At 38.6% G+C, this 26,685-nt stretch overlaps 1 protein-coding gene across 2 annotated transcripts in view; it reads right to left on the bottom strand.

Annotated features, from left to right (window-relative positions):
- nav1a (neuron navigator 1a) overlaps positions 1 to 26,685 on the bottom strand; it is a 128,160-nt gene that overhangs the window by 5,978 nt on the left and 95,497 nt on the right. For both annotated transcript variants that reach the window (XM_056732712.1, XM_056732713.1), the window contains 17 exons: positions 16,886 to 17,024; positions 14,169 to 14,466; positions 8,730 to 9,486; positions 8,152 to 8,589; positions 6,816 to 6,857; positions 6,598 to 6,737; positions 5,909 to 6,088; positions 5,642 to 5,694; positions 4,667 to 4,690; positions 3,657 to 3,734; positions 3,096 to 3,179; positions 1,545 to 1,656; positions 1,311 to 1,429; positions 1,045 to 1,229; positions 779 to 950; positions 484 to 688; positions 55 to 152 (listed from right to left, as the gene is read on the bottom strand). In XM_056732712.1, coding sequence (XP_056588690.1) covers positions 55 to 152; positions 484 to 688; positions 779 to 950; positions 1,045 to 1,229; positions 1,311 to 1,429; positions 1,545 to 1,656; positions 3,096 to 3,179; positions 3,657 to 3,734; positions 4,667 to 4,690; positions 5,642 to 5,694; positions 5,909 to 6,088; positions 6,598 to 6,737; positions 6,816 to 6,857; positions 8,152 to 8,589; positions 8,730 to 9,486; positions 14,169 to 14,466; positions 16,886 to 17,024 — 3,124 coding nt within the window. The remainder of the gene's footprint in view (positions 1 to 54; positions 153 to 483; positions 689 to 778; positions 951 to 1,044; positions 1,230 to 1,310; positions 1,430 to 1,544; positions 1,657 to 3,095; positions 3,180 to 3,656; positions 3,735 to 4,666; positions 4,691 to 5,641; positions 5,695 to 5,908; positions 6,089 to 6,597; positions 6,738 to 6,815; positions 6,858 to 8,151; positions 8,590 to 8,729; positions 9,487 to 14,168; positions 14,467 to 16,885; positions 17,025 to 26,685) is intronic.

Genomic DNA, 26,685 nt, shown 5'->3' with positions numbered 1-26,685 from the left:
GCAAGCTCATTTTTATGGACATAAACTGAGGTTAATGTTGTTTTGTGCATTTACCTCTTTGGATACTTGATGGTCAGCTATACGGACCACCACACGTGTAAAGAGGTCGTCCCTCTGAGACGGTAGGCTCAGTAACTCCATAGGAGCAATGTCTATATGAATACAAATAGAATGATGTTATAACATTTCTCTAGGGATGTGAAATGCTCATAGTTATAATTGTGTATAAAGAGGTTGGTACCACCTTGCTCCATAGTTAGGTATGTGGTACCACCTCAAACTCACCCCTTAAAAAAAATATTATATGTGAAGTATACTTTCTCTATGAAGTATGCTAATATCAATGTATTAGTAGTGTAGGTGTAAAGCTACTTGGGAATAACTTGGCGCACTTGTAGAGATACTTCAGAGTATTTTTAAGTTTAACGGCTGTAAACTCTTAAGAGCCCTTGAATATGACATGAGGTAAATAATGGAACTCACCAGGGTTGGAGTATTCATTGAGACTGAGGCTGAAGGACTTTGTAAGGGTCATGGGCGGTTTATTTTGGCTGCAGTTGAGAAGGCTGGCGAGACCTGAGGGTTGAGAAGTGGAAGTTGAGGGTGGGCCGCACGGCTGCTCTAAAGATGATGGAGCACTTCCTGTTTTTAGCTGGTCATTTTCAGTCTTCAGGTTCTCCACCATCATCTACAATAAGACCAAAAAACATTTTAATACTTCAATAAGTGTCTAACCGAGAGCACTCGTTCCTCTAAGCCTGTGTTTGTAGATCTTAACCTGCATGCTGTTCATGGTCTCTTGTAGCTGCTCCAGCTGGTGTGCCGAGTTTAGCGCCTCCAGACGAATGTCCGTCAGCTTCATCTCTTTCTCCCACAGCTCAGACCTCAGCTCTGATACCACCTTCTCATCACCCTCATCACCCTCGTTTTCCTCATCACACTCGTTGATCCTGATGGGACAAAAAAAGGTGTTACCTTTTTACACTGTCAGTGTTAATTCCCATTGATGGGGCATGCATGAAATTGCCCGGTTCTGTCACTTACACAGAAGAGGCGGATGATTGGGTGGACTGGAAGGACGGGGGCGGGTTCTCTCCCTCTTCATGGGCCAGTTTTGGAGAATTGGGAGCGGAGGAGTCTGGGGTGGTGATCTCTTCAATATCAGAGTACATTGTGCCACCTTTAGAGCCCTTCTTAATACTGAACGCCTTGCCAAAAGAACTCCGCAACTACAGAGGAACAGAGAACAATGTTTAAGGCGATAGTTCCCTCAAAAACTCTGCTATTTATGTCTCTGTTTGTCCACTCACCCAGCTCTTCTTTTTCTTCTTTTTGGCGTCGTCTTTCAGACTGCCCACACTGGAGTGACTGGTGATGCTGTTCAGACTAGATATGCTCTCGGATGAGTTATGCCTCCTGATACGCAACTCTGAGGAATGGAGAGAGTGTCACCTTAAAACTTCACACCAATCTGTTACATTTATGACTGATGCATGATGTCAAATAACAACCAAAACAATCCAAAGAGCTTTTGGTTTTCTCACCTCTCGGGGCTACATCAGGGTTATTTAGGGCTACGTGGATAACGGCCTGCGCCTCCATGTTCTTGGACTTCAGGTTCTCAATGGTTTCTTTCAGTTCTGTTAATTGAGAGTCCTACAGAGAGATGTAGAAGTTTACTCAGATGGGATTTTCCAAACATCTGCATTTCATGTTCTGACTGGAATGTCATTAGGAACTTTGTTATTTGTATTAAGGTGGAAGTATTTCTTTTCTCCATGGAAAGCTGTGTGCTGTAGATCCACCAAAACCCTTGGATTAAGACACAATGTTTATATTATATTGTATTTAATTATTTTCAAATATGATGGGATGTCAGAAGTAAGGAAATCCTCAGTTAGGTTATTTTCTACTGGAATTGTTGGAAAGATCCAAATCCGTAACGTGCTTCATTTACAGTATTTAATGAAGGACAAATGAGAAGAAAAAAAACAGAATATACTGCCATCAAAGACATTTCTGAATGGTGAAAGATTAGCTGAACCCCAAGCTGGCTGAAAGAAATGGAAAACTTGCCCATCACAGGTTCTGTGAGAAAACACAGTCGTGTTCGATCTGTACAGGATTAAATTCATAAATTATGTCTGTGAAACACTACCCGACCTCCTCTGGGAAATCCAGTTCTGTGTGAATAGCCCATTTAAACCATAAATACTCAAACAGCATTTCCCAAAGCTCCAGTAGTGACTTTTCTCCAAACAAATGGAGGTTAAATTCTAATTATTTTACTGCCTGACTTCAACCAATCAAATCAGAGACACCTTTTATGTCCACGCAAGCCTACAAATGCTCCTTTAGCTTTGGTACGGTCCCTCAACATCATTTTATTATAAAAAAAAACAATAAACAGTCCGTGGGTTTACGGATGATTGAATCAATAAATGCAGGTCAGTGCCTCACAACTTCATCTTTTTTAGACTGGCTGCTTTCTTTCACAGAAGGTAATGCACCATGAAAAACATTGGTTCACTCCTAAAACATGAATGCTAATGTAGCCTTGGGCCAAAATGTGGAGTGTGGCACAGATAACAACCCCTCAACCTCTGTTCAATCCCAATCTGACCCAAATTTTGCTCTTTCCCTGTCAGTGGTTCTATGAGGTTACAAACATGGGTGAACCTTATAGACTGTATACTGACAGCTGAGGGATGCTCAATATTTTTCTCCAACGATTTATAGCGTGAATCAACTGGAGACATTATAAATAATGATAGACGGATTGTTTTTCTTTGCCAGACTATGATGAAAGGTTACGCTGCTTTTGAGTGCTCGTAAAAAGTCGATATTAGGAAACAATAGCACTTAAAGAGACTGAGGGGTCAATAAAGCATGAGTTTTACATGTTAAACAGTGTGATAAGAATCTTAGTCATGAAAGGAGACGGTTTTAAATGCTTATTTTTGAATATAACATACAGCTTTCCAGACTGTATGCTTAGATCTTTCAATCTACAGCTCTGTTTGTGTTTCGAGTGGAGGTTATGAATGTTGTATTACGTGATGTGACTCATGTTTGTGTGAGAATAAATGTCAAACCTTCTGCTCTGCACTAAAGGAAAGTGACTGAAGTCGAGTGGTCATGAGCGTCAGACTCTGTTCAAACGCTGCCACCAGGTTTGCCTGGAAAAACAAGACTCATATTAATACATTTTAAGCACTGACAAAATCCATACAATAAATATGTTAACAATATTTCAAGGAAAAGTGATTTATGAGAAAAGTTTGTGCTTTTAAAGTCACTTAGGTACATCATCTGTCAGGCTTTTTCCAAATATAAACAGTGGGGTTTACACATCAAATGTGTGCGTAAAGGCATATCATTTAAAGCCTTAACAACACTGATGAAGAGATGTCATGTTCATTAAGATGATACAACATTACATTGTGAAAAACATTAATAATCTTTTTATTCCTGAATATTTTGAACTCTTTCATTCAATGTGTGTTGAGAAGATGATCAAGCAAAGAGGATTTTCTGAATAGATTTGGAAAATGTGAATTGAGATTATATCAGAGACGGATGCAGATGATGATGATATTCATGAGGGTCATTTCGGAAAAGAGTTTATATTCTGAGACGGTCTAGTATATACATACATTAGCAGACAGCTGGGATGTTAGACAGGCCACCTTCTCCTGTGAAGACTCCAGCTCTCTCCTGAGTTTACGGATTTGCTATAAAAAGATGCACAAACCTATCAATCAAACAAATATTTCGATAAAGATTGCAGTGACTCAATAGCACTGTCGTCATTTCTCCCTAAAGTAAATCAAATATTATAGAACACAGAATGAATCTGTGGAGTTTCAGGAATCTCATTGCAGCTGCGGCACGTGGCAGATGATATTCAGCAAAACCTTTATATAAGGTTTATTTTAAATACACAAATTCTATCCGTGCATCTGAAGGTGAAAGACAAATGGTGAATATATTCATACACATTGATGCACATGAGACCACAACACAAAAATAAGTAATTCCTCAATGCAGTCTTCATAGTTGCAACACTTTTTTTATCAAGTGTGTTAAAGTTAGTGGACATCATCATTTGGCATCCACGACCAAGTAGAAACACGACACAAAAGTACAACTGGTTATTGCCAACAAGACATAAGTGTGAGTGTCTTTATCCCTTCACATCAAGTCTTAAACACTGAACAATGAACAGCATTCTTCAGTCGTTTTTTATCCTGAGACTAGGATGTATTTTGTTAATTATACCAATAACCAATATACCAATTTATTTTTGTCAGACAAGGTCAAAAGTTGCACCTCTGTCAAACTGTTTGGTTTCAAATAAGCAGACATGGTGTGAATAGACTTTATGTTTGTAGAACCGAAACACATCCCACGAGATAAAGACACCAACAATTAATATGTGGTTAGAGTAAGCACATCTCCAAGAGCCCAGAAAGAATCGGTCATAAACACATAAAACATCTTGACAAAGACATATTGTGGCAGAGAATCATAAGATCTGATCCCGTGACACCAGACAATAGATGACTTCGGCTGTTATGATTTCTGAGGACAACGGGTCATTATTGACTGTCACATGAACATAACAGAGACGGTGAAGGGAAATCAGAGAGAGCGAGACTCTTACCTCGCCCTGCATTTTCTCCTCGGCCTGACAATGTGAATGAAAGAAGAGAGAGACAGTAGATGAAGATCAAAGCAATAGCAATGAAATAGATCTGAGATCAGGATAGAAAGTATTGTAGCAATTACTGACTTGTTATTGAAATTATGTTTTAAGCCCAAGAAACGTATTGATTAGTTTTTTTTGTTGAAGTTATTAAAGAAAACAGACTATGTTACGGTGAGTATCATGAGGATATCATGTGTAATGGATAATAAAGATTTAAATGACTTTTGGTATTTGGGCCGGAGTCGTGCTAGTTTTGATAGGCCAGTGGGCTGGTTGATACGCAGATCTGGCAACTGTTCAGCATTTCAGTGTTCAATAGGGTCTATTTAAGCAGGGGGGGTTTCACTCGAGTCCTCTTTGAAGAACCAAATTCGAATCACTAAGTATACATTTCAAAGTGAACAGTCTTTGCATTCACATTATATTTGGACTTTAAAGTGGACAGGATAATATATTTATTGTATATATTTTGTATATTCCTTTAATGAAATCACAGCTTTGCACGTCCTAATCCTGTCGTAAAGCCTAGACACACTTTTTAAAATGTAATGAATTGTGCAGCACTATAAAATGTATTTTAATAAAGCAATGATAAATGATGTCACTATTTATTAAAGGTTAAACTGTTGTATTTCTATAAGCTTTGTATGGATGGTGTTAGTGTTATTGTAATGAGATAACAGTTTATAACTTTATGAAACAGAGATAGCGGTGTTATTATATATGCCTCTAGATGTGTCAACTGCCTTGACTACACTTCTGAATAAAGCTGTTTTTGGTACAGAAACATCTCTGTCTTCCGTCACCCGTCCAAAAGATAACAACTGCGGTTTTTCAGTAAAGAAACTGGAGAAAGCTTCTTCAAGTCCTCTTACTGTGAGAGATTTATAAATCAACAGGAGCAGGCCCCGAGAATGTGTGAATACTCACAGAAGAGTAGCTGGAGGAGGCGTTCGATACCAGTGACAGCAATGAACCATGAACTGTGACACACAAACACACACAGAGAAATATTGCCAATTAAAGTGGTTCTAAATATTCATGTGACAGAGGACAGATGCTAAAAAAATTAAAAACACATAGTTTATTATGTGTATCTTATGATCTGTTCTGTTTATCATTAATAAAAGCATATTTAATGTCCAGAACCTCTCCAACTGTTATATGAAGAAAATGCAAGTGGTTCAAATGTCTCACCGTCATCCGATGCATCTCTGTCTCTGAAGGAGCCGGATCGGATCATGCTTTTGGGCCGCTCGGCGAGCGATAAAGTGCTACCCAGTGGAGAGGCTTGATATAACTCGAAACTGGGCTCGTGGGTAGGGATACTGTTTGATCGGGTCATCCTCGGAGTGCCAGAGGTGGGGCTGGGTGTCACTGCAGAAAACGGACAGCAGAGGGAGCCGGTTAACACACATGATATGAAGCAATATAAAACATTTTCGTTTTAGTGAAGATTGATTTTGAGAAGTCTTTTTAGTGGTGGTGAAATAAAAATAAATACTATAAAACGTTTATTATTTGGAAAAATCAACTCACAATGAGACCTTGCTTTTCTACTAATGCAAAAAGTTTCGTATAGAGAATCAAACATTTAGTGATGTGAGTTACACTTCGCTGATTCGCTGATGAACTAAAAATGCATTTTTTAGTTCAGGTAACACAGAAAATGTCTTAACATTGTTCATTCATATATACAATCGACATTGTACAAATAATAACTTACTATTAACTTACTATTAATACATAACAGTTACTTTAATGCCTACTAATCACAAGCCAATAAAATTGCAGCAGATAGACACCAGATATTTTTTGGTGAAAATAATTGGAAAAAGCGTGAAAGAAAGGATCACTAAGTTTTTCTCTTTCACAGAGACACTTACTGATGCTTGTAAGTGGCATCTTTGCTGTCAGTATAGGTGAAGGGAACTGCGACGGGGTGTCCGTCTCTGTCAAGCTCATGATGGTGTGTGAGTGACGTCTCTCTTTGCTGTCCTCCTCAACCTGCGAGAAGCTGTGTTGGCTGATGGGAAATATGAACGTTAGTTTCTGCCAAATGACATGAAACCCACAGCACAAGTAAAACGAGAGTTAACGTTACCTTAGTCCTTTCTTTGGAAGAGTATTTCTGTCCCTTTGTGAGCTGAAAGAAAGAAAGTTATGAGAGAGAGAGAGAGAGAGAGAGAGAGAGGAAAAAGAGCATTATTCACAACGCATGGATATGAAGAGATTCAAGTCTAAGAATAGGTCACGGTTTCCTTTCTGAGGCAAAATGAGCAATTACACTCAGTCAGGACTTTAAGCATAGATATAATGTTGTCATAACGCAATTATTCTGCTCTTATTTTTGAGGGGGTGTGAACTGAGTCAAATATGGTGTAAAGTGGCTTTGTCCAGGAATATTGGGCCAGACTAAAAATTTCTTCTGAAAACCTAAAAATCCATTTTTTTATTTGTATAGGTACCACTAGCGGGACCAAATGTACACTTTTCACTCTGAAGTGATCTGTGTTTTAACCTAGATGACCTGACAATGCCGCTGAAATGACATTGAACAGAACCCTGTGCTGCTGTGTCTGATGGATCTGTGCTGCTTTTTGAATATGTCTATTTGGCAGCCCCGGTTTTAATGTTGCCATGTGAAATGATTAAAGATGCCAATGGCACAGCGGACAGCCTCAAGAAATGATTTTGAGAGAGAAAGATTTAAGAGGTTTAAGTGGATGGTGCTCGTGAATGTAAGAAAACAACAGTGAAGAATTACTCTCCTGACCTCATAGGAAACCCGGCGAGTGATTCTTTTATGAAGGGAATAAATCATCAAACATAACAGTGTCTACAGTGTTGAGAAACAAATACAGAGCAAGGCCTTTACTAATAGATTCCACCGAAAAGAGAAATAGGCAACAGTTATACAGACGTAGTATGTTTACTACCCCTTCAACTATTAACTGCCTGCAATGCGGTCCAATACAAATACAGATAAACCAAATGAAGGCCTACGGGACACAGTTTTTAAACTCTTCCAAAAAATGCACAAAATGTTATGGTGGTGCCTAATAAAGGAGATGATGACAACATTGGTTAAGGGGTGGCGGCAAGCTGTATGAAGCTTGACAAAATAACCACAGGAAGAGAACGTGTGAGCTGATTTTAGATGTTTCCATTGACACACCCAATGATGAGCGACTGATCTGAACACAGCACAAAATGTGCTTGTTTGTGGTCATTTACATGAGATGTAAATCCTGCTTTGGAGCAGAAACCGAAAATCAAAATGGTTATGTAAAGTTTATTTTTTGGTTGATATTCGCTTTCGATTTCAGTTAAAATAACCTACCATAAAAATGATAGGCCTTTCATTTCTTTGTAAACAGGCAAACTTACAAAATCAGCAGGGGATCAAGTAATTATTTTCCTCGCTGTAGATCCCTCACCTGTCTGTTGTAAGAGTGAGCGACACCCTACTTCCTGCTGACCAGCCGTTGACCGTCCCTTTCTCCTCACGTCTGGGTTTGGTTTCAGTCACAATGTTCCCTGCTGGAGACACGCTCATCTGCAGAGACAATGATTCCATGCTACGATGCAGTCCAGAGAGACGTGGGTAGAACGAGGGCGAGCCACCAGCACTCCCCCCTCGACCCATGGTGGCACTGGAGAAGCATTCAGAGGAGTTGACGTTGAGGATGGGAGCTGGGCTGGGGGTCAGACACGAGACGCTTGGGCTGCTCATGCCTGAAAGGTCCTGTAATTTGGAGAAGGGAGGGACTTTAGGAGGAAGCTTGTTCTCCACGTTGAGTATCCCACAGTCCAGGCTGTTAGAGTTGAGCTTGTCCAGGTGAACAGGTTTGGGCAGAGATCTGGCACTGGACGGCCTGGGAAATACAGGGAAAAGTCAGTTGTGAAGGCTATAAAACAAATTGCTGAAAGATTCTGGAAAAGTATCTGTAAAAAAACAGATGCTAATCTGCTAGTTGCACTTTGTTTATGGTATATGTCTATCTGTGTATCTCACCTTTGAGAATTTGGAGAGGGAAGCTCAGAATATTTTGACAAGTTGGATGGTTGCCGGAGTCCCAGGAGCTTGGAAGGAGGTTCCACTGCGCTCTCTGTTGACATTATCGTGCCGTTCTTCAACGATCCACCTCCGCCACACTCTGAATCAGATGCTACAGCTTTGGCCTTGGCTTTCTCCTTCTCACGGTCCGTCTGATTGACTGGACAGCTTCCTCCTGTACTAGCACGGTGGGACCTCTTTATGCTGACCGGTTCCTTTAACCTGGACTGGACGGGAACTGTTTTCAGGCCCTGCAAACCAGCGTCTATGTTACTGCTGACTGGGCGAGCGCCCGGGCGTCCACTCGTCAGACTCAAGGTGCTGGACTTTGCGGGTCTCGGGAGACTGCGGTACTGAATGTTGTTACGTGCATTCGGAGCCATGAAGCCTTGATCACAGTTTGAAACATCAAGGCTGATCTTCCGTCCTGCTCCTACACCACCAGCAGAGGGTTTCACTGGTATACCGGAGGTTTTAGGAGTTTTGCTTATATCTGAAACTGTATTTCCTCCAGTCGTTAGCAAAGGAGCAGTGCTGGGAGCTGTCTTCTTAAAACCGAAGGAATTTACAGTGCCGGCGGATGGGCGGACAAGGCCGGAAGGGGGTTTTCGCTGCTCACCGCGGTCTTTTCCGGCATCTGAGCTGGATCGCTGTAGACCTGATGTTTTCACTGCCGTTTTGGATTTATCCACAACACGCTGATCATTCTTTGGAGCTGTGGGGGAACACAAATAAGCACAATCAGACACGTGTAACCTTGTAATCATGAGGATAATTACAAATCATTATACGATAAAAAGAACATTTGGGTTTTCGATGTTGCTTGTTACATCACTAAATAAAGGAAACTGTTTTTTAGATGACTACTGCCAATGATAAACAATGTTTAAATGTGACCCCATTAAAAACGCATAAAATCAACAAAAGATAAACAACCATTAGTTTGCAAACAAAATTTCCATTATGGTCCATCTGCCAACAAAACATATTCCAGACTAACAAGCTTGCTGATTTTTTTTTTATGTTGTTTATGTCTATGTGGTGTTTTTAGGCGGGGACTAATTTGCATATTTGTGGTTCTGCAAATCTTATATAAAGCAAGGGTGTAGAGCTACATTTAAGCTTTTTTAAAGAATGAATAATTTTTTTTATTATCGATTACAGAGGGACTTTTATGTTCATATTGTAGAGGTATAGGTATAAACAATTTTCAAATGACTTAACACCTCGATTTATATTCAGTACACACACAAGCATTAGAATAACGCAGTAAATGGACACCATCCATCATGCGGTCTAAAAATGTACTGCATATTCTATTGACTCTAATTAACATGACTGAAATGCATGACGGGCCACTTGAATATTTAGAGGACTCTTGAAGAACAACACTTTAAGAGACAAAGAGAGAGAGTACGGCACAACCGTTACAGCGCTGACAACATGACAAGGGTGAACCAAGCCCACCCTGATAGCCCATCTGGATCCCCTCAGAGGTATTTATAAACACAACAGAAAAAATGAGCCAAAACACGTAAATGTAACTGGACCAGTGGATGAGCGCAAATCACACCGAAAATAAATGTGAAATGTTTGCGTAAAAAAAACTTGTTAGGCATGTAAACGGCTCAATGTGTAGACCGCAAAACAAACTGAAGAAGAGTAACAGTGGACTACAGCGTGTACTTCGTCCATCGCGGGGTGCTTCAATTAACACCGATACCACCCAGGACGACAGCCAACACAAGTAAATACAGCTGACATCCAGTCGAGATAAAAATTTAATGTGGAAAGAAATATGTTGAGCTGGATCAAGCGGCCCATTAACGGACAATGATTGGATTAACTGCTAGCGCGATCGTATCAGGGGGCGTTTGTTTAGACTGGAGAGAGTGAGCAAAATTGAGTCAGAAACAGCAAAAAAGGGAGTTGATGAACACAAAAAGGAAAAAAGGAGACAAAGTGGTGAACTGAAAGAGTGTGACCATTAAGCTTTCAGTCTGATAGATACAGCTATGAAGAGAAGCACATATAGATGTCATTTGTCCCTGTTGTACTCCATTACTACAGGTGTCAGGATTATATGATAAAACAGATACTCTACTATTATTATACTGCAGATTGGAATAACAATGTGTCAACACTAATGTAAAGAAAATCAAGATGAATTTTCTTAAAAAAACATTTGATCATGACTAGCACTGTTTTCAAAGTCAAGAGTCACTGTTACCATTGCTTATTTTTGAAGATATTTACCCCTTTTTCTATGCCAGTGTTTTTAAAGCAGGCGTAACACCCGCGGTTTCTGCCAATCTCATATTAATCTTGAGTACATATAGAGTAGTATTGCATACTTCGTATCTTCGAAGAGTATTTAGTTTGATCACATTTATAAAAGATAGATGCAGCTTTACGATTGTTTCCAAAAACATACGGCACGTGCGGGGGGAGGGGTAGGCTGAACTAAAGCACATCCGCACCCATTGCCAACAAAACACAGACATCAGTTTCACTCACCGCATGCGGTTCATATCCGGCATGAATTTCCGGGAGAATTGTCCAAAAAGGAAAATTGTTACAAAACAGTTTTATATGTTCGAAAAAAACTTTACAAAACCTGTACTATCCCTGGGGTGTGTATCGATTTATGACAAGTTGACCATGTATCGTTTTTTGACAAGTTGACCATGTTAAGCATGAGAAGACAGCACGATTAACATTGAATAGAAGTCAGAATTCATGACACATCGTTGCAGGGCCGCTTTAACTCACATGTAGAAGCTACAATAATTCAAAACTAAGTATACTACTTAGTACAACCCCTTAGCAACACCATAGCAACTACATACCAGTATTTCATTAAATGCATTATTATTAAGGGTTTTTAATTTTAGTATTTCATTACATTTATTATTATTTAGGGGGTTTTATTTGAAGTATTTATTTACATTTAAAATGTAATTTTAAAAGTAGAATGAGCTATTTATAATTACAATGCAATATTCCATGAAAAAAAAATCATTTTAAATTTCCTGGGGACTTTAAACTTATTTTAGTTTATTGCTGTGGTAACGTTCCAAATTGTTCTTCACATAATATTTAGACCAATAAATAATTTGATTTCAATTAATATAAATGTTTAGTAGTTTTAGTTAGTAACTTCTGTATAATACCCTCGATGTTGGCTCTTCAATACCAGTCCAGAGAATCTGTGAGATCAGCTATCACTGCGAGTAAGGGATTGATCTGGTAGAGTTTGACTGTTGCTCTATCCCAGCTACGAGAACCCATAAATAAGACTGATCGGTTCATTTCTCTGCCAGTTTATGAGAGACTGTATATCACACACATCTCACACGACAAGGATCTGCTTTCTCCATTATATTTCTCCATCAACTATATTTTTCAAGATGGATATTCAAGATCTAATTCCAGAGGACAATAAATCATAAAAGACAACATTGAATAAAAGCTAAAACTAATTCTCTCAGTAACAATATGCAAATGTAATAGTGTCACGTCTTGTATTTGGTTCGTCCAAATTGTGCCGTCTGCATTGAGAGCTGACTTGTGTGTTTCACATACCCGTATGTAACATCTACACACTCACCGAACCAATAATGACGGCTTGTGTGCTCAAGTGTCTCGAAGAAACAACTCAACATCGAGATCGAGATTTGCAGTGAATTTGCTTAAATCTGCAATTCATCTTGTAAATGTTTAAAAACACACACAACCGTATTATACGGCACATAAATGGCAGAAACATGTGCGATTGCTGATGCGCTGGCCGTGTGCTAACACACACAGACTAAATCAAAGACTTAACCTGGCCGTGTGCTAACCGTGTGCTTTCCTTTAGTTCAGTGGCAAGAGCATTGCGCTAACAACGCAAGGTTGTGGGTTCAATCCCAGGGGATTGCACTTAACTATGTAAAAATGTAGGATATAGGATAATGCAATGTAAGTCGCTTTGAAAAAAAGCGTCTGTCAAATGCGTAAATGTAAATGTAAACCTGACTCTGTTGTATTTACAGGAATACTTCACCCAAAAATTCTGTCATCATTTACTCACCAAATCTGAATAAATGTCTTTATTCTGATGAAGACAGATAAAGATATTTGGAAGAATGCTTGTAACGAAACAGATCTTGCCACCCATTGACTACCATAGTAGGAAAAATTACTTTATCATTTGTTTTGTTCTGTTGAACACAAAAGAAGATATTTTGAAGAATGTAGGTCAGCAAACAGTTCTGGGGCACTTCTATTGTTTTATTCCTACTACGGGAAATAAAGAAATGTATAAAGATTTGGAATAACTTGAAGATGAGTAAATAATGACAGAATTTTTCTATTTGGGTGAACTGTCCCTTTAAACTGACATCATCATGATGTGTATTTTTTATGGCTGGAATTATTCTCAAAATGTATATTACAGCAGCCAGATGTTTTCTTTCGGCACAAAGAAAACATTTTTGTCACAACATGACAAGTGGCTCGCTCGCAAGGTGGCATTCATTATTTTTATAACACGTTTATAGCTTGCAATGAAGCTATTTTTCCTCTTTTAATTCAAAGCTCTCCGGTTGTAAATTTTGTGAACGAATGAACTGGAGCTAAAAACAATCAGATGGGTTGATACACAATCAGGAAGAGGAATAGTGGGTGGTGGTGGGTGATTTAGGGTTTCAAGAGCTGTTATCGTAACCCCCTCTCCCGGGTGCGAGACAACAGCTGGCGAGACCCTGTGCCAACCCTCCACTCCACCTCCATTGAGCTGAACAGGGCGTCTTTCTTTAGCGGCGACTCCACCCGTGCCAGCGGCAGAATCAGGCTTTGTTGAAACTCTGTATTGGATCTAATGAAGCAGAGCTAACTGCCATCATCTGGGTTTGACATTGACACACAGAGAGCTGCATTCAAAAGATGAAGCCAATAAGAAAAGTGTCTTTGTTTTAAAGATGAGGTCACAGTCATTGATACTCCCATTGGATTTACTTGATTGATATTTTTAAGGCTGTCATACCTTCTAATAGAAAAAAAGATATTACTAGTGAGATCTTCATACTTTCTCAATTTTTTCTCAAAAACAACAATAAGATGTGTCCAGCAAACTGAGACTTCTATTCATTTGCATTTTATACCACAGTACACTTACTGTTTATCACAAATCAAATTATGTCACTTTTATTTTTTATTCATTCGTCCTCATGTCATTGAAAACCTAAATATGACTCATTCTTCTCTGGAACACAAAAGAAGATATTTTGAGAAATGTCTCAGTGGTTTTTGTTCATTCAACAGCGGTCAATGTTGTCTGGTTATCAATGTTCTTTAAAAAAATCTCCTGCAAAAGAAATAAAGTTTTTCTACACATGTGTTGACATCACTAACCTCCCGGCACTTTGAGCATGCTCTGTGAGGTGTGCGTGATGGGGGACGTCACGCCTATCGGAGGGTTGCGGCTCTTCTTCAGTCCGCTGGGCGGTTGTCCGAGCGTCTGTGGTTTCCTCAGTTCGCCTCTGACGGTCGTGTCGTCCTGCCTTCTGCTCTTTTTCCACTTGCTGGACGTCTCCGCCTTCAGGCTGCCCGTGTCGTATCCTCCCTCCGTCCGGCACTGAGTCTTTCCCTCCTCATTGTACCAGGGCAGGCCACTTTCCACCAGAGAACGCTTCTCGGCATCGGTGCGCAGCTGTAGGGAGAGCATTGAAAATCTTGAAAAAAATGCTTGCTTTGCCAACTTTCTATAAACCACTTTGCCTAAGTGACGACATATTTAATTTATTATTTTTTACATTACAACTTAATACATGTAATAACAGTGGTGTCCAATTTTTTGTCTTGTTTAACTGTAAACAGACATACTAAACTAAACCCCCTCTTTTTCCATTACATTTTAGTTATTTGTATTGAATTTTGGATATTTCTTGCTTATATATTTGGTTATCTGTACAACAGTATTTTTAATCTATTCTATTTAGTGTAAAATATTACAATAACAACCACTGGTTACAGCACTCCAAAACTGGCATACAATGAGAATCACTCTCTGGTAAATAGAAAAAGGAGGAAGATGAAACTCTTTACATCTACGCACATAAAAAAAAAACACCAAACATGGACGTTTTTTCTTCAGTGAAATAAATCAGCACATTCTCCTGGATTCTGCTTCACAGCTTCCAAGAAAAACTACAACTGTTTGACTCTATCTGTCAAAAGTCTAAATAGCAGAAACAACTGCTTTGTGTCTCCTCATAGTGAAGAAAGCTACATCTGTTTATACAACATAATAACATTTGTATTTATTAAACCTGCTCTACGTTAGATGTCACGCTCTAAGCTCTGGTGCTTCTGGTTTTGTGTTACCAATGTAATTCATTTGGGTTGAATTTTCAATCAAGAGGGTGAATAAATGATGACAGGATTTGTTATTTTGGGGTGAACTATCACTTTAAAATAAAATTCAAACAGATTCATATAATAGTATGTAAAATAAGCAGAAGATTAGGTTTTGATTGAGGGATAAGACAGAGTTTAACCACCACACGCTCGGGTTAAATGACCCATGTCCGGCTTGAGGACAACCCCCCTCTGCTCTGTGGAGGAGCATACCTGCTTTATTAAATGTAAATAGCCCTTTGTGAAAGGTTGATGTCACTGGAGGAATGTCTTCTTCTCTACCTCCCTAAGGATTCTGGGTTAAAGGCGAGCTCACATATTTGACCAATTAAACCTGTCTGAACATCACTGTTTGTATAACTGTGATTGTGATATGTCTTTTCCTTCTCCATGTGAGTTGCAGAAAGCCGATCAAACACTGAGCCCCTTTAGAGTACAACATACCCATCTGAGGGGTGTGGGCTGGTATTTTAGTCTTGGGGGTTAAGGTACAATGTGATATGTTTGATGTGAAAGATATTGTATAAGGTTTATACAAAGCGTGTTTCTTTGTGTACATTTGACTGAAATGAACTTTCTGCTGTGCATTTAATACGGCATTTATGGAAAAAATTTGACTGGAAATAACAGGGTGTGAGAAATTACATTGAACTGAAAATAGTGTGTTAAATTGTGTAAAAGAACAGTTGTATATGACACGCTATCTAAGGAACAGTTCACCCAAGAGATGAATCGCTCATTGACTCCCATAGTATTTAAGTTTCCTACTATGGCAGTGAATGGGGATGAGTTCTGTTTGGTTACATACATTCTTACAAATCTTTTGTGTTCAGCAGAACAAAGAAATGTATACAGGTTTGGAACAACCTGAGGGTGAGCAAATGATGACACAATATTCATTTTTAAGTGAACTATCCCTTTAAGTTAACACATGTTCTGCAAATTTTCCATATTTTTTGATACAACTGGATGTGTCAGATTTGAAACGAAAATGAACCTTGGTTTAGTATAGTATTATAGTAATCAGTATTTTCTGTTTGTTAGTTTTTTTGTGGTAAAACCATAGTAACCACAAATGAACTATTTTCTCATTACAATAGCCATAGTTTAACCAAGGTATTTGCAGTAAATCTACAGTCACACAAATGGTAATAAATCTACCAACAACAAGAAGGTCACTCGATTTGTACTAAAAAAATCGTATTCTATACTTCTTTATGTGAAACACTTTGTTTCCACCGAAGATAAAAATTATAAACGGTTCAGAATGACAACATTCGGTTCATTTTCAATTTTAGTGAATTATTCCTGAACCTTCTGGGCAGATTTATTTGGAAATACCAACAATCAACATACACACAGAAGTGAGTAACATAACTTCATCTTTGAGGATGAAACCAGAGCCTCCCTGAAGGCTTCTTGGTCAGATAGAGTCACATCGCATGTCTTTGGGTGGGAAAACGGTTGTGTGTGTTCTGTGGTGAATGATTTCAGATGAATATCGACTGAGTCAGTGTGCGCCCCTCATTCTAAAGAGGTTAGCGGTTTGTAACACATTCATCGCATTAGCAGCAAAAGACTGTAAGCTCGAACCCGGCCTGCCAGTTAGACAGATCAGATGTCATGTGTCTGTGTGGAACATCCGAACGGTGCCAAACCTAGATGAAACCAACCGTAAGATCAATATGTCTTTTCAATAAGAGGTGAATTACCACAATGGCGGAGTTTCGCCGGGAGCCAATGGGAGTCGTTGGCAGGGAGTTGAGGGAGGAGCCTGCGTTGAACTCCTCTGAGCTGAGGTTGTCTGAACCGTCACTCAAACCGCTGCTGATGGAGCTGCTCTCATCCCAACTGCAAAGAAAAAACGTGACATGCGTCATTACCATACCAAACCACTGAAGACCTCCATCATGCACAGCAATGTAATAGAAACTATCAGGGCGCCACAATTAAGTAGAGTGTTATGGTATTACCCTAAAGCCAAAGAGTTTATTTTGCGAAAATAGTCATCTGTCTGGCTTATTAGTGGCTATTTACGAAAAAATAAATACAGATGTTTTTGCACATGGAAAATATTTTGTTTAGTGGTACAATAAAGACAATAGAATTAACAGTAATGAAACTGAATATACAATATTTTATAAATAAAGGAATTTCAAGTTGACGTAATGCGACTTCGACACACGTAAAGAAAAGCATGTAAAGCAACCTGCAATTTTATGCGTAGAAACAGAGATGGCGATAGAGAGGAAAAAGTTACGGATTTCAGCTTTAATGATGCCACCTCCTATGAGCAAACAATCAAAATAATCTATTCCTTTAATATCCACAATTCAGTGCCGTGACTTTTGGGCTAACTTTTATATAAATCACTTTGGATGTTTATCAAACAACGGACCCTACTGAATCTTATTAAACATTCCCAAGGATGTCTATTATAGTCCCGATCTATCAGCCTCTTTAATAAGCGAATGCTTCAAGATGAAGGTGACTTTGAGATAAGATCACATCTAGTCAAACATTACCTGATAAACCCTAAAAATGATAAGACCTACGTTCCGCGGATACCTTTGAGAAACACTGAACACATTTTGACATAGAGAAGTTTGCAGTTCTTCTATTCACAACCCACATTTGATAAACTGTGTCATGAAGGAACATAACCGGTTCCTTATAGATAAAAGGCATGTTATGTAACGGATGATGATTCATTTGAACAAAGGGTTTGTTTCAGTTGTGATGGGATGTTCTGGAAAGCTGTAGTGACCTATAGAATGAAACAGGTGACTTTGGGATCATGTTCCTCATTTAATGACATTCTTTTGGCAGACGCCCTCTTGATCTTATGACATGTTTTTTATGTTTAAGGCCTACTGCTCCTCATATAATATTGTTCATGTAAGGGTGCGTTTATATTTGGCATTAACATGCGATCTCGGTGATCTGAACAAGCAGATCGGATCTTCAGACAATCAGGACAGTGCACATTTACACTGGTTAACATCAAGTGGCTTCCACATCTGGATATCTGATTGGATCGCTATAATTTTCTGCCCATTATTTTAAAAAGCCTGCTTTTTAAAATACCCCGTTATTTAGCCCTGAACACTTATAACGGGGAGGATGAGCATGTTACAGATTTGATACACTGGAAAGTATCCACCGCAGCCATGTTGAAATTGGGAAGATATAATGAACCATTAAAAAAATCATACAATTTCTCTGGTTAAAATTGAGCAGCGCATCTACATAACCGAGATGTGCACATCACGCACACTCATGGACATTTATATTGATTATATTTTTCCGCTATATCTTTGAATATCTTTATTTAGCGCCAAACACGCTTCATTTGAACCCTTTCCGCTCTATGAGCGCTGCTTCTCCCGCCAAAGACACGTCGCATATAAATACCTGCAGACACCAAATGCAGGTAAATAAATGGACACTTTTTCTGTAAGGCTTAAGTAAATGAAAATGCAGCAGTTATAAAGTATTTTTAGCTGTCAGTCAGTTTATAGTTTGCTATATAGGTTTGTGAAAGATTATAAAACATGTCGTCTTGTATCTCCATATATCATTTATGATATTAATATCATGAATAATAGGCAAGTTAAGAGCATGTTTTCATGTTTATTTGGAAATAATATTTAGAATCAGTTCTTATGGAAAGGCTGTTAGTAACTTTATTTTAAAATGACATATTATTTTCAGTATTACATTTTGTTGTTTGGACTTTGCTTCAGCACCAGAGCCTACAACACATTTTCTCAGTTACCACTACCAGACCTTCTATGTTTCATATTCACTGTGGTTATTTACATTTACGCATTTGGCAGACGATTTAATCCAAAGCGTCTAACATTGCTTTATCCTATACATTTTACATAGGTATTTGCAGTCCCCTGGGATCGAACCCACAACCTGCAATGCTCTTACCACTGAGCTACAGGAAAGCTAAGCAAAGAATATAAAGTAAATGGCCTGATAAAACATAAGACTGATTGATTTAACATTATTTATTAAAGTTAGCCCCTGCTGCAAAAAAATAAAGAGATCCCCTCAAAGCCATAATCCTAGGGAGCAATGTAATGATACACTGTTACAAAGTATCCACAATAATTTTGTAAGAAAATGAACGATTGTGTAACGTTCGGAAGCAAGAGTAAGCTTTCCTCTGTATTAGTCATCTGCTCCGCAGTATGACAGGTTTCAGACAGACAAGAGATTAATGATAGGATGTGCCGGTAAATGTAGATAAACTGGCTGGATTGCGTTTACATTACACTAAGATCCGATCACAATGCGTCCTCGACTACCTCTGGATCAGGACATGCTGATCGGATAACATTCCGATGAGGAACGTGTTTACACTTGTCTTTTCAATGTGTATGAGGAAAACATCCAGATACAGGTCTTTTGTAAATGACAAATGTAAATGCAGCCTTACATGCGACAGTAGGGCGTGAATGGTTGTGCGGGTGTGTCATTGGCCACCCAAGTGGGTAAGACTGTTCTAGGGCTGTACCAAAATACCGGTACCGACAAAAAACATGATATTAAAAAACTTAATTTAATATTACAAATATCATAATATCGTAAAGTATTCAGGACCCGTTCAAAATCCTGCCTTAAGAGAATGGTTACAAATGCTCTCTCCGCCACCACACACTTCTATTTCAAGTGTGATTCATTGACCAAATAACAGACAATATCGAACAAAATTAAAAATGAATTTTACTGACGGCATCTTTTCTTTCTTACAGTTCAGTTCAGTTATACAGTTATACAGTTTCTGCTGTAGTATTAACACTGGCTTTAGTTATAACCTCTGAACACACAACCAACACTTTTCACCACATGTGCTTAAATTCCTCAAAAATCCCAATGACACCTGAAGATAGTATTAAACAGAGGTATATTGAGGGAAGTCTATCATTATGAGATATGTGAGTACCTTCAGCTGTTTTGTAGGACATGCAGCCCTGAGGACTGAAACAGTGCTGGTATCTTTATGAAGGATAATGACCGGGGCTTTGAGTTTGACCGGGCAGTTTCAAACACCTCAATCTTCAAACTCTGTCATTACACTCCAACTTCTCATCATCCGACCCTCCGTGGAAGGATTTAAATGGAGAACAAGTCGCATGCTTGTCTCTCACAGCTGGGAATATTTGTGAGATGTGATCTGGCAGCTGTTTTTTGCTTCAATGCGTGGCAAGTGTGCCATTTGTGCAACTTAAAACGCTGCCGTTTTTCTTCAAACCTGCTCGCTGAAATAAACACTACAACCAGGACCACTTGACAGCTACAAAGAGTCACAATGACATATCTGTGATCTGAATTAATCATCTGTAGTGTCGCTTTAAGAGTGGGGCTTCCCGGAAGATTTCTAAGCCATGTAGCAGCCGATGTGGAAAAAGGAGGGCAAGGAGACCTTGAAAACTCAAGTTTACCTGCAGCGTCCCACATACTTCAAAGGCATGCCAGAGACGTCACATGGTTTTAGATAAACCCGACTTAATCTGCATGTTCAATGCCGATAATGAGGAGCAACCTCATGCCGGCTCTGCTGATAGTGTCAGTGGGTGAAGTTAAGGGGTCTTAACCATATGGACATTGCATGCGTTTTTAAAGTTCACAGTTCAGAAGACAGTTATTGAGAGACCAAATCAAAGGCAACCGAACTTGTAACACTCCGTTCCGTTTCTTCAGATTAGCGTAAAATCTAACGTTTGCATGGCAAGTCTTTAGACTTTCTAAAAATAGTAATGTTACTATGTCATAAAACACATAGGAATGTGCAACGTTTCAACAACGTTGTCTGTACGTAAAACTTTCCAAAAACATAAAAAGAAATTCTGTTTTTTACTACATTGTTGTCGTGTAAATTGGGGGTGTAACGATTCACTGTGAGCCGGTTGAAAATCGTAATATGTGATAAATCGTAATAATTGAAATTTAAAATATATGACGATTCAAGTCGGTTGAAATGTGAAATGAGTCGTTATACATGTTTTGAACAGCAGGCCCCACTGTGTTTACTGCAAACTTGGAAAGCATGGATGTGCTGATATTTCTTTAAAACATTGTTACAAAAACCCAAGTTAGGAAAACCACAGACAAAATCTTTGTTTGTTTAAATTAAAGATACTTTTCTACACATATTTTATTTGATTAGGAACTTGTTCTAAAATTGCAATTTAGTTTTGTTATTTGACATAAAATATATATTTTTTTGCTGACTAATGCACACATTTGCTAACCGCCGTGTAACTCTGACGTAAATACTAGTGTCGTTTTGAATCAACAAAAACCTCAACACACCGCACCCAACACCCTCTCTTTATACAAAGCATTTGTTTAAGTAAACAAATCAAACTGTCGGCTATATGAACGAAAGGCAACAACAATCGTCGTGCAGAGACCGTTTTAAGATGTAAAGGCGAATAAGGAAACAAACGCGAACTGCGCATAGCTAAACAAAATAAAAACGACAAGCAAACTGACAGACACCGCTGAGCTAATAATGCTAGTGCTGTTGAAGCTGTCAGTCTCTAACTGAAGCACATGCATCTATCTGTCCTCCCCTCCCACAAGATAGCTCTCAAAAAATACAATAACGCCATGTCAAGACTGCACTGTAATTGTGCAGACACTGCCAGCTAGAAAACAACAGAGCGTTTTAAAGATAAAGCACCCCCCCACACTTTTAACTAAACATTGACTTTAATTGCATGGATGCCAGGCAAGCAGATAACAGCAATAGTTCGTTTCTAAAGACAGCACCCGCTGTCCAAGAGCTATTTGGAGTTTTTAGAGAGGGTGAGTTGTCTCATGGCATCTCGCCACACATATATCACACGCAAATTAAACAACTGGACAACCATGAGCCGTGTATCCAGGTGGCATTTGATAAATCCGAGAATGATGATACACAAAATTGACAGATTTTGTTTAACAAATGAATAGAAACTACACATAACCACTTTAAAAAGCAATGGAAACCACGACAGAAATTCTAATGGATTTAATGGTTATTTTAGGAATTGTATTGGATTTAATGGAAACTATAAGGGTCTCTGCTGTTAATGTGTTGGGTTTGTCTGGATTTTATCTGGGATGGAGACCACTAAGACTATAATCAATTAATCCTACTGAAATAAGCAATGCAAAAGAAAGAAAAAAGAAAGCAACTTTGTAAATGTTTTAATAGTAAACATCTGATGGTTCACAATGGTATTTGTAATGGAAACCATTACAATTTAAATAGCTTTTTTCAGCAGGGGACACCTCTTGATTTATTTATTTCTTTGATTTAATGAATATTACTGAATTAAATAAAAAAAAGCTTTTATATCATCTACCAATTTCTAATGTTACGTGTCAATTGTCCCAAAGCACATTATGCTGCCTGTGGCATACATCCTTTATCTTCATATCATACCATCTATATCCATTTTCCCTGCACATTCTTCATTTTTTTATGCTTTGCCCATCCCAAAATTCCAAGCTTTGCAAAATACTGGAATACCAAATGACAGGTGGCAGATCCTCTTTCATCAATGCCAATTGGACACCCAAAATCCACAGAGTGAATGACGCCTCAAACCAACAAACCACACATGTGTCCAAACCAAAATAGTACTACAAATGCTGTTTATTAACCATAATGATACACACTTTCCAAAAATGTCGCATGCGTTCAGATTAAGCATGCAAATCCACAAAGAGGAAGGATATTTTGAACATTCTTGCCCTTGTAAGAAAAGCCATTGTTGACGCTAGGCTACAGTTAACCCCTCAGGCGAGAACAAAGCCCCAGTTAAAGCCAACATTTGCTGCCAAACATGGCTAAGGTGTGTTGCAGACCTGGCTGTCTGTCAAGATTTATTTTTTAAAGATCACATCCTATATGGCAGATATATTTTAGGCTGTAAAGAGTGAATATCTGCAGTTAAGGAGGTGGGGGGAATCAGGAGCATTAACCATGGTTTGACTATACTGTATAAAACAATAGTTGCTTTGCTCAGTGGTTTCGTGTCCATACAGTAGAAGTCAATGGGGGTCAATGGAGGTTTTTTCTTCAATTCGAAGCCCATTTTTATCATCTATGTAATTAATCCAAGCTCAGCCTACATATATCAAACTAATATTGGATTTAATAACATTCAGATTATCATCTGTCTCTACTGTGGCAGGTACTGCGACACACTTTATGTATGTGTCTGTATGTGTTACTGTAAGTGTGGGTGAAGCGATGGCTGCGACTGGCAGCACAGATGGTTCACAATACGGGGTGTAAGACCACCTAACCGGCTAAGCTTTAGTGAACAGATTGCCCTGACTACATCGAACCAAGACAGCTTATCAAAGACACGTCACTTCTGGAAGATTTATGCATTATAATTTAATTCTGACCACATCCGTAACACACATAATCAAATCAGACCACATTCAAAAGAGTCTGACAGCAAAATCTATGGATCCGTTGGGACGGACAACCTTTGACATGTACACCTCATCCGTTTTCTGTTAAACATATGGAGACAAGTCAGAGTGTCTATGTCTGCCAAAAGCTGTCCGTTAGGGCGAATGCGTTACGCTGAATGCTGTTCTCACTGGGATCAGTCATTTATCTGACTGACCGGCTTTTTGTGTGAAAACAGAAATGTATTTCCTTACTGACATGTTTTCACTGTCGGTTGTAGTTCTATTGCGCGTGTTAAAATGAAAAACAATGTGATACAATAACAAGCCAGCTTTCGCAAGCCCACAAAAGCAACTAAGCCTGGGATTAATAAGGATTATATATCAACTAATTTCCCAATAATAAATCTATTCCATATGTTTATATCATGGTTTTGAGAGGTGCTTAAGTTCACAAAAGGTTTGTAAAGCTTAACTATTTTGTATCCATGACTCATCTTCCACAAGTCTAGATAGATTTTCGGCCCATTATATGCCATTAAGAATGAGAACAACTCATGTTGTACCTCCCGTCTGTAACTATTACGACTCATGAATTTGTATGATCTCACTCGAACACTTTTGTATGATCTGTTTTTACCATCGTGACGGTTAAACTACTTTCTTTCTCTAATAATCGAACATTTTAATTCCCATCGTACACATTCGTCCAATAGTTAGGAATTCCTGTGAGATCAAATTGCGAGAACCAATGAGATTTGAAGTTGGTCAGTTATCAACATGCTGCCATATTTACAGGTGCAATGTGTAAATTATAGGACTACATTTTCGAAGCACTACAGTGTCTGACACAGGACAAAGATGTTATCATGTCCTTGACGAAGGAAATAAAGTATTTACGACGTGCGCTCTGTAGAGTGGTTTGTCCGTTTAGGGCTACTGTAGAAGCATGTAAGGGGACCCACGGTGTATGTAGATAGAAATAGCTCATTCTAAGATAATAAAAACATGATGTTTCATTATGTACGGTCTTTATACACCTCTGAAGACATAGTCATGTATATTATATTGCATTTCTGTCATTAGATCCTCCAAAAAAATACACATTGCACCTTTAAATTTAACGCATCTTTTTGTTTACATTGATGATGTATCAATCGCTAAATAAGCTAAAAAATCAATTATTTCTCTCACTAGTGTATTGTTTCACTTCAGAAGACATTAACACACTGGACTCATTTGAATTGTTTAATAATACATGTGCTTTTGTAGCTTCAGCTTTTGGGATTTCATGTAAGATATTGTTGAATTTTTTCATTAAATGGAATCAATTGTGAGAGTCTTACATCTAGGATAGCATTAGGGTGAGTAAATGTTCCTATTTGGGTGAACAGGCCATTTAACAGAAACATTAGTCATTATATTCTTCCTGGACTTTCTGAAGGCCCCACTAGTCTGCAGTGGTCCATTAGTCAATTTTCAATTCTGTGAACTTGATGACAAAGCATCCGAAGCTTAAACATGTAAACCAGACACTGTGGTATAAAGCAACATTTGGACAGCTCAGAGGGCCAGAAAAACTCAACTATTGAGCAAATCCAGAAAGTGACTCAAACCGGATTTAAGGCATGTGAGTAATTCATTAATGTTGTCCCGCAATGATTAACTGGTATTCTTCCAATAACATACTTTCTCCTTGACAGGGAGAAAGTATTTTACCACCAAGTACCAAGAACTTGTTCTGATATAAAATGTAATGCTGTTTGGGATTTCAGTGGCCATTTTCCCAAACGCAGATTAGTCTTAATGAAACTGCCCAAATGGGATTCTCTATTGGAAATCCCTTGCGGTTTTGGACTAGGCTTAATCTGGGTTTTATAAACTAAGCGATTCGGGTGATCGTCTTTTCGACTGCAAAAACTACTTAAGAATCAAGGCCATGGCTTTGGATCCTTACACAAAAACATGTAGCGTTATCCACTTTTCTGGAGTGAGAATCATACCTTTACATGGCATATGGATGGCTGGATAGACAGATTCTTCATGGACAACAGTAAATCCTTTACTGCACTCGGTATCGTGTTTTATTCAACCGCAGTACTCCTCAGAACATTACCTGAAGGAAACCAAGATGCTAAACCAACAAGCCCCGGAAAAATACTCAAGAGTTCAAGTTTCTCATGGCTTTTTTCCAGGCTCGACGGTTGATGTAACGAACGCATTCCCGTTTGAACAGGGGATGCTGAGGAGAATGTTTTGGTTTGAATGAAGGGGACTTGTAAAGGGGAGAACAGAGAGGTAGAGTAAATGAAGAGCACTCCTCCCAGACGGGCGTAACTCGTAGCAGCTGTGGCCACCGTTAAACCCAGCGTGGCCTCTTCCTCCTTACAGCTGCTGAAGAGCAACTGCACGCAGCGCACTCCGCCGCCATAACAATACACAGACACGGATTCAAAGATTAATCTCCCTGTACTGAACTAAAGCTGGAGAGAAAAAGACGGGAGGATGACGAGCAGCAATAGGGGCGAATATACTGCCGTTATAAGATACTATACGTAAAATAAAACTGTTATAACTGTTTTATCTAACAGAATTGTCATGTTTTTTATGTAGTCCAAAAATGTCAAATTACAGAAGACTGCAAACGTATATGCTGGAAGTAAAATAACATGCAAAACATCTTTTATTATTTATGTACATTTTCATATGTAAATGTGTTTGTAAAAAAATGTCCGGCTCCTCAGCTGAGGGAATATAATGTTTTTACATTGACATCTTTTATCAGATTATGATTCCTTGCCAATTGTATGAAGTATGCACATACTACTGAATATTATTGAATTAAACATAAATATGTTGTTGTAAATTAACATGGTTTTATATTGTGAATAAAAAAAAATTAGGTTCTATAATAGCTGATGTCTTAAGAGCAGGAATAAACACAAATTTTACAATACTATTGGCTGTTTATAGTTTATTTCAAAGTGAAGTATTAAATTTGTGTACTGATTAATCTGTCATGTCAATAATTCATCATCATACTGGCTGATATATCATTTGTCACTTAGACACACGAATAATT

The sequence above is a fragment of the Triplophysa dalaica genome, chromosome 20 (genome assembly GCF_015846415.1).
Source record: "Triplophysa dalaica isolate WHDGS20190420 chromosome 20, ASM1584641v1, whole genome shotgun sequence".
NCBI classification, from domain to species: Eukaryota; Metazoa; Chordata; class Actinopteri; order Cypriniformes; family Nemacheilidae; genus Triplophysa; species Triplophysa dalaica.
Note: the sequence above shows the minus strand (reverse complement) of the source record. Positions and strands in the feature narration are given on the sequence as shown.